Here is a 9,300-nt window from a genome sequence, read left to right as displayed (position 1 = left end):
AAGAGAAAATATAGTTTTAGTTAACCTATACAAAGCATAAATGTAAAACTAACTTTATTATTTTTAGAGTTTTGTTATTATTTTTTAATGAAAAAACGTGTTTTTGATATTTAGCTATTCTATAAACTTTATTTCCCAATTTGGTTAAGGTAAGCATTTTTTATCCGTTATCGAGATTGAATATTAAAAAAAAGCAGTTTTTAGGTATGAAATACTAAAGTAACCTTTCTAAACAAAAACGTTATGTTTTTATTTGCATTGCAAAAACTTAGATTGTATTTGAAAAAAATTGCTTTCTTTAAAATAATACTTTTAAACATAAATGATTACAAATTTGAGAGTGAAAAAATTAAAAATTACTTAACAAACAAAACTAAACGTATAAATCAAAAGTTTTGTTATTTCATGCATTCTAAATTATTTGGATTACATTTATTTTAAGTAACCATAGTTTATTGTAAAAGTATTTTTAGTAAAAACTACTTAAAAAAACAAAATTTAAGCAATAAAAAATATACAGTTAAGTTAGTTTATAAGTACGAATAAATCATAAAAATAAGAATACGATAAATAATTATAAACATATTTCAAATGAACTATTTAAAACTTAAATTAATAAAGTTTTCAATCAACACTTTTTTGTTCGATTTTTAAACTAGTAGCATCATATGTTTTAGTTGTGTCTGAAGTCTTCGAAACATTTGAAATTTGTGGAAGTTTTATTGTTACGGTTTTAACAGTAGAATATTCAAGCAAACTTTCCTTTCCCCTGCATTGATAAATAATAACATTTAAAAGTACAGTACAACTTAAACAACAATTTTTTTAGAATACAGTATTTAATTTGTTCTTTCTTAAAAAAATGTACCTCTCCTTAAGACGGTCATCTAACTGGCTAAGCAGTTTTCGTAAACTACAAATTAATAGTAATATTTTCACTTAAACATAACTTTTTATCAAGTATACTACTGTTAGTCTTTTTTTTTTTTATAAAATTTAGTCTCTAAAAACAAATATATTTTAGACTTAAAAACAGCTAAAAAAATTAGTAATCTTTTTTTTTAATGGAAAGTTTGTTTAGTGGATGGTCAATTCAACCGTTTTCACACACGGTCGATTAATTAGACTAAAGACGTTTTGCTTTCCTTAAAATATGAAAAAAACTCTTCTCTGTATACATATCTCAAGGTATGCATACAGCTTTTATTACAAAATCTACGATCAAAGAAAACATTGGCGAAAGTCTATCGAGGCTTAGCCTGTACTTTTGTGTACTTTTAGACAAGCTCAACTTAACATTAAGGTTTGATCATACCACTTCGATCATCAGACCAGACCGAGATTTGGGTTTCGTTCTTACTGGAACTCGTCAGTCAGTCGCAATCGAAAAAAAAACTCTTTTTTGGTCTTATGATCAAAGTGGTATGATATATAGTTTATTGAACGATAAAAAAACGCTCAAAATGTTTAGTACTAGGACCTAGTGCAGAAGAACTTTACGGTTACCAAATCGCACACCACGGATGCCTTTTAACTTTTAAATTAACGGATGTCTTTGTTAACTTTTTAACCAAATAAGTTATGATTTTGTTTTGGTTTATCACATAAAAAAATAATTAAATTTTTTTTGTTTTAATTTCAATTATAAGTTATATATATGAATTTCCAAACAAATAACTAAATTGCAATATAACTGTTCAAATAAGCTACTTTTCAATAGAATAATATAGAAATTAACAACTAACATTTCTTTTCCTTTTCCAGACATTTTAACTCCACCAAAAGGACTTTGTACAGCAAATGCATTGTAGCAATTTACCCTAAAAACATGGATTTACGACAATAAGGTTAAAAGGTTTACACAACTAAAAGTTTAATTTTCAAAAAAGTTTTTTTTAAAGCTTCATATGTTAGTTAATGAAAAGAAATTGATTTCACTGACATGACCTTAACTGTTTCTATAGTAGCAAAAAAAAAATTATTTAAAACTGTTTATTAATGAAAAATAATTAGCTTATAAAAATCGAAGTTAAGTTTAAAACTTTAGTACAAATCCATCAAAAAATTTAGACTTAATAGTGAGATGCGTATTTTACGGGTATATTAATAGTTTTAAACTTTTTAGCAATTGAAGAACTACAGTGAAGTTTTAAACATATTAAGCATAGAGTTTGTTTAGACAAAAACAATCTAAAAATTTAGATTTAAGATAGAGTTTCCTATTTCAAAACAAATAAAACTTTAGCTAACCATACAGTACCAGATTCAATGTGCTTAGCCATTTCTAGTGCTGTTGCCACATCATTAGTTAAAATTCCTGCTGCCAGACCATATTTTGTGTTATTTGCTTTCTCAATAGCTTCAGCAGTTGTAGTAAACTTTATTAAACACTGAACAGGACCGAATATCTATACGAACAACATTAAATAAACTAAATACTTTTAACCCTTTTATTCTTTATAATTAGTTAAAAGAAGACAAGGAAATTCAGCCTTTTATAAGTAATTGGTATCGGTTTATAAACAAAAAAATTATTATTTAATAAAATCTTGATTAAACAATCAAAATTACTTATTTTTATCGAAGTTATAGCAAAAAATTTTAAAATTAGTTACATTCATACTGACAATTATGCCAACAGCACATTTTAAAACTTAATTAGAATATTTCATTAGTTAATGTTATTGTCTACCCGTTTTTATTTAAAAGTTAGTTGCAGACAGAATAACTTTGCTTGTTGTGCTATAGTTTTCAAACTTCTTTACTATTAGTAAATAAAAAATCTTTATATGTTTCTAGTGTTACAAAAGTACAATACGTGGCAGGGCGACGCGAATGTTTTTTTTAATGTAAAGTTATACTAAACCGGAAAAAAATATGTAAAATAAAAATGAAACATTTTAGTATTTTAGTTAGCTTATGTTGCTCCACCCTTCAATGATTTGACATGATCATGTTAGCCATTTGTGTAAGTAGTATAGTAAAATAAAATATTGCTTTTCATTTGTACACACCTCTTCTTTTGAAATAATCATTTTGTCAGTAACATTTGAAAAAACTGCCGGCCTGATGTAGAAACCTCCTTTTGTAGCTTCATTATAAATTACATCACCCCCAATTTCCAAAGTTGCACCCTCATCTTTTCCTTTTTTAATATAACTTAAAGTTTTTTCGAGCTGTTCTTTACTTATCTGTTAATAACGTAAAACTTTTATTTTTAGTTTAAACTTCTTGTAATTTTGTAATTTTATGTTAATAGTACTTAAGTTTCAACAGTGCTAAATCGATAAACTTAAAGGTCATTTGAAAAGTACATTAACTAGTATAGGTTTGTTTCATTTAAGTTCTTATAAGTATATTTATCTTCTTTTCAGCTTAAATTTAATTTTTGACAAAATCTCTACGAAAACAAAAATACAAAAATACCTTTATATAGAAATAAAGTTACTTTGTACATGTGCGGGATTTTTTTTATATTGTCAACTTTCAATTATCTGTTATATGTTGTACTTCATATTTACAAACTTGATTTTAAAAAGTTTAAATAATTTAAGTTAATTTAGGTTAATACATAAAAATGTAAGTGACTAATAATGTTATTTATTAAGTAGCTAAACAGAATTTTTTTTTAGATCATTATAATAAATTAAATTTAAAAAGATCTACTTTTTAATAAGCTTAACCTTTTTTTACAACTTCAGTTACTATTTAAAAACCTAACAACAAACCTATGAACTGTGTTTTTAAATTAACGCAGAGAAACGTCGTTTGGTTTTTTGATTTAAGTGCTTTAATTTTTTTTGTTACAATTTAATATACATTAATAAGGAACTGAAGTATAAATCAGGTATTAATTAACAACTATCTTTGCTTTTTTCATTAAAAGTAAATTGCAAAAATAGTTTATCATACTGTTAAGCAAATAAAACTATGGGCTGCAAAAAAGCAAACAACAAGTAAAGAAACTGTACTAACTTTTGTCGCTGTGAATTATAAATGTTTGATCAAATATTTTTACAAAAGATTTAGCTTTTAGTATTAAAAAAAATGTAGTTTTTGATAAAAACTGTCTCCAACAAGCAAATAAAAAACGGCTGTGAAATAAAACTTTTCTATTGAGCAAATTGTTTAAACTAAGCTTAAATGAAAGACACAAGCAGTATAAACTTTAAAGAATAATGTTTATTAGTTTTGTTGATGTTGTTTAATTTTTTCTTTGGTTTCAAATATGTAGTAAATCAATCTACACAAACTGTTTATTAAAAAAAAAGTTTTTTAACAAGTCTTAAAACTTATAAACAATAGGAAATTTTATGAGTGCATTTAACTTTCTACTAAACTTTTGGAAAACCAATAGTTTATTACTTTATAAACTATTAACTCTTTTAAAACTGTTTATATAATAAGAGCTATTTATAAAACCAAGCAAATAACAATAAATTTTTACCATTGGCCCTTGCTCACAAAATAGTTGAAAAGGATCAGTGACAACTTTCCTTGAAGTACGAGCTACACTTTTGGCTATAAATTCATCGTAAATTTTCTCATGAACATATGTTCTAGCTGCCGCTGTACACATTTGTCCGCTGTTCATAAAAGAACCTTGGTGGGCCATTTCTACTGCTTCGTCAACTGTTAATTTTATAAGAAGTTATTTAACATTATTTAACTTTATCTTTTTTTACGTTTAAAGTTTAATACAAACAAAATTTTGATTACCATTAGTGTCAGGAAAGACTATTAAGGGGCAGTTTCCTGAAAGTTCTAGTGTCAGTCTTTTAACATTTGTTTTTGAACAGTTTTCTTCGATTTTACGTCCAGTCTAGATAAGTTTAAAATATACACTTATCGGTTTTTTAAGTAATTTTCTGCTTCATTTTTTTTAAATGAAAAATCTTATGTATAAAATTTAAGTTTAACTTAATAAACAAGTTTCAAGCTTCTATATTAGTCACTTAAATATTAAAGAAAAATATAATTAAAAACCAAACCTTATAAGAACCAGTGAATGAAATTTTGTTTACTTTTTCGTTTTTAACTAGAAAATCTCCAGTTTCACCTGCACCAGTAACAACATTGATAACTCCAGCGGGAAATCCTGCTTGTTGTGCTAAGCTGGCCACAAAAAGGCACGTTAAAGATGTTTGGTGATCCGGTTTAATTACTACTGTATTTCCGCAAGCAAGAGCAGGACAAAGTTTCATTCCAAGAGAAACAAGAGGCATGTTCCACTGCGTTTAGATGTTTGTTATAACTTACTTTTGAAACAATTTCCGTTAAGGTAAGAAAAATGAATAAAGTAAAAAAAAACAGATGTAAGTATGAAATATATATACATTTGAAAATATAAACAAACAAACTGGAAGGATAAGACCACACACACCAACTGGTTGGACAAGAGTGTAGCTTAAATAGTCACCATCAACTGGCACACATTTTCCTGTTATTTTGTCTGTCCAACCTCCATAGTAGCGTAGAAGTTTAGAAATACCCGTTGTATCCATAAAATATGAATGAGTGTATGGTTTTCCACTGTCTAGTGTTTCTAAACACTGTATAGTTCGTAATTATCGATTTGTAAAAAAACAAACATAAAAAACTCCTAGTTTGATATGTAATATTAGAAATAATTAAGACAAAAGATCACGTAGAAAAGGCTTTTAAGCGTTACCAATATTTTAACTTTTTTAAGTTGGTTTTTGTTGAAAAATAGTTAAAAAAAAATAATCAAATACTAAATACTATACCAATTGCCTAAAGCTTTTTATCAATATTGCAAAATTTATTTTAAACGTTTTAGTTTAATCGTACTTATTAAAATGTTAAACGTTTTATTTTACTAACAGAAAGGTAGTGCTTATTTTGATCGATCAAATCAGCTAATTTAGACAATAAAATTCCTCTGTCGCTAGCATCTATCTTACTCCAAGATTTATCTAATGCTTTTTTTGCAGCATTTACCGCACTATCAACGTTTAACTGTAAAATAATACTGGTTTAGAAATTTTTCGGTACCCTAAAAACTACGAAGCAACTTAAAAAAGCACAATTTTTTTTTTATCGTGAGTTGAATTTTTATAATATTTTAAGAGCAATAACATAAGATGATAAAATACTAGAAAAAGGTTTTGAAAAATAACTTTTACAAAACCTTTAAAAATTTACCAAATCAGCTATTATAAGAAGTTAAGATAACAGTCTTTTAAACCTTGTTCGAAATGTTTATAATTTATTTAGAAAAAAAAGCGCAATTGTTAGAAAAAAAAAATTAAAAAAATTATATTGGTTTGGTAATGTGACAAAAAACACAATGTATTTACAAGTCTATTGTTTTTATTTAAATTATGTTTTATAACTACAATAGAAAATTAAACATTAAAAGTCTTTTTTTAAATAAATTGAACCTAACTTTGGTAGCTTTTGGTAAAGTAGTTATTTTTTTTCCATTTGCAGGATTAATAACATCAATAAAATCACCATTACAGCTATTTACCCACTGGTTTTCAATGAACATCTGAAACATAGACATATAAAACTTTAAGGATTTTAAGGTCAAATATTATTTTTACCAAATGATACAACAAAATTAAGTTCTGATACTACTTTTCAAGTTGATTTTTGCATGCATTTTAATAAGTTCATAATGTTTAATTCATGAAAAAAAGTTCAACTACTTTTAAAAGACTGATATATATTATTAAAGCATTTTAAATTACGATAAATCAAATCTTTTACGTAAAATCGATTACAAAAAACACAAAAGCTATTACTACAAATATTTTAAATTATCATTACTTACTACGCAATAATGATAAAATTAAATGTATAAAGTAGTGTAGATTAAATCAAAACTGTTATCATTAAAGTGTTTCCTAAAAACCTTTATTCAAACTTAAACGAAAAAAAGTTTAAATATTTTTAGTTTTCAAAGTTTTTTGATTAGTTCTGTTTGAGAATGAACAAAAAAAAAAAACCTTTTTTTACTGTGACTAAGTACTTTTACAAAGCTAGGGTAAAATTTCAAAAAAAAAAATATTAAAAAAGCTTTATATTTAAGTCATATATAGAACAAAAGCATGAACCACCAGCAAAGCTTTTATTGAAATAATAAGTACCCTTGTTACGATATCTGATATCAAAACAACTTGGAAACATGGTAATTTAGAACACTTTGTCCAAGAAACGATGCAAAATCATCATTACTATTATTTTCAAATTTAGAAAAAGGTATATATGTATATATATATATATATATAGTTTTAATAAAGTTGTAATATTTTAATAGTTACAGTTAGTATAAATACATTATTAAATATAAAATTAAAAGCATCCTATCATGTTTTGTATACGATATATTAAAAAAATACTATTGATAAATATAATTAAACCTTATTAAATTTGATTTCAGGTTTAGTTTCAGGCATTGGAATAGAAGGCATCATCATTGATGTGACTTTACTTTCACTTGTATTTTTTTGATCATTAAGTATACGATCTTTTTCAGTAGATGACATCTTATAGCTTTGAAAAGAAACTATCTATAATGCTAAACTTTTAAGCAAAAATAAATTAAATAACGTACTTGATAATTAGCTTTAGATAATTTTGAAACTAATAAAAAATCGTTAAAAATGTATTTAAAGATCTTTCTTTTATTGTAAAATGGTAGATAATTTTTATTTGTATCTATTTAAAACTACTTTAAGTAAAAAACATAGAACTATTTAATTAAGTTTTTGTTGTCAGGTTGAGATCTATTGAATTTGTTTAGTCTAAATCGATAAAATATAAAAAGTTTCTTAAAAATTTCAAAGCACTATGACTATGATAGCTGTATTAACATTATGCATGTTTTTTATCTTTAAAAAATTTAAATATTCAATAATTTACTAAGTGGTTATGTTTACCTTTTGCATATAGACACTTCTACAAACTAACATTTTTTTTAAATTTTCATAAAACTAAAATCAAAAAACTATCAAAATTTTTAATTCTCAAAACTGTCAAGGAGCTTATTTATAGAAATAAATCTAAATAATTTATTAAATATCAAACTATATAGCATTACAAAATAACTGTTAGCACTCATTAAAAAAATAAATATACTTGTTTGCACATTCTTTAAATATTAAAAAATTATTCGATTTTTTCTTTACTATTCTCTCGAAAGTTTTACAAAAATGCATTTTTTAAACTTTGCTAATACATAGAAGACAAGATCTCAAGTAAACACATTTTATAAATTTATTGTTTAATGACACCACTTTAAAATGTCTTGTTTTAAAGTAAGTTTTCAAGTATACAAGTAGAAGTAATATCAATCAAGTACCTAAACATCTCTACTTCATAGGAATCGTACTATACTTGTTCTTCAAAAGTTAAATAAACCACTTAAAGTATAAGAAAGGTGAACGTTGAAGAAGAAAACATTAAAAAATATAAAAAGTATTTGAATTTTTTACTTAAAGTATTATAAGGAAATCATATTTACTTTCGAATGGCTTCTTACTTAATACTGCAGTTGTACTTAAAACATTTAAAACTTAAATAATTACTTTGTAGTTAAATATTAAGATAATGTCCAAGAATCAAAATAGTTTTTTTATTAAAACATAAACAAAGTATTTTACATTAAAAAAAATTCTAGTAAACTTTTAGTATGCAACCACATTTTTCTTTATGAGTATTTCCTGACAATACTTTTAGTTTTCAAAGTTTCATTTTTGATAGCGATTAAAAAAAAAAAGTATCTTTACAAGAGAGTATATGTAAAGTAACAAAAATTTTACCAGCAATTTTGTTTTTACTATCATTTTTGTTTTATTAAAAAAATTAATAGATACTAAAAGAGGTTAAAACCGTTAAAGAACAACTATTTAAATAGCAAGCTTTACTAAAAAAATATAATACTTTATAAAAGGTTTTATTATCTTAAAATACTTTTTTATGATTAATTTTAAAATCATAAGCGAGTAAATAATTTAAAAATTTTACATTTACAAAAAAATAGTTTTTATCTCATGAATGTTAAAATGTGATCAAATATTTCTTAAGAATAAAAACTATTACTTCACTATTAAATATGTTAATAAATATTAAATATGTATGGAAAATACTTACTTTATACGACATTTAATTTCATTTTAGTAAAACTACAACTAATACAGTTTTTTTCATAAAGTAAACATATCTTTTTTAATCTTTAAAACAATCTTTATATATAAGGAACATTTTTGCTTTTGTGTACTAGAATACATTGTTTCTTAAACAAAAAACTAAAACTAAATTAAATTTTGGTGT

General features: G+C 24.3%; 1 protein-coding gene across 1 annotated transcript; it reads right to left on the bottom strand.

The window, feature by feature from the left end:
- Positions 1-624: 624 nt before the first annotated feature.
- LOC145833441 (retinal dehydrogenase 2-like) lies at positions 625-7,514 on the bottom strand. The gene is made up of 11 exons (XM_082940619.1): positions 7,389-7,514; positions 6,410-6,514; positions 5,845-5,979; positions 5,361-5,552; positions 4,992-5,231; positions 4,720-4,822; positions 4,448-4,632; positions 3,015-3,191; positions 2,251-2,408; positions 1,746-1,820; positions 625-769 (listed from the first exon to the last, which is right to left on the bottom strand). The coding sequence occupies exons 1-11, from the start codon at positions 7,512-7,514 to the stop codon at positions 625-627; spliced, it is 1,641 nt and encodes a 546-aa protein (XP_082796745.1).
- Positions 7,515-9,300: the final 1,786 nt, after the last annotated feature.

Source organism: Thalia democratica, chromosome 4, assembly GCF_965202585.1.
Source record: "Thalia democratica chromosome 4, ktThaDemo2.hap1.1, whole genome shotgun sequence".
Classification (NCBI taxonomy): Eukaryota; Metazoa; Chordata; class Thaliacea; order Salpida; family Salpidae; genus Thalia; species Thalia democratica.
Note: the sequence above shows the minus strand (reverse complement) of the source record. Positions and strands in the feature narration are given on the sequence as shown.

Bases quoted from the DNA above. Each gene is read 5' to 3' on its own strand.
- LOC145833441 (XM_082940619.1), bottom strand. From the start codon at position 7,514: ATGTCATCTACTGAAAAAGATCGTATACTTAATGATCAAAAAAATACA. The intron at 5,553-5,844 runs GTTAGTAAAATA...CGAACTATACAG, and splicing joins AAAATAAGCACTACCTTTCT to TGTTTAGAAACACTAGACAG. The intron at 1,821-2,250 runs GTTAGCTAAAGT...CCATGTTTTTAG, and splicing joins ATTGAATCTGGTACTGTATG to GGTAAATTGCTACAATGCAT.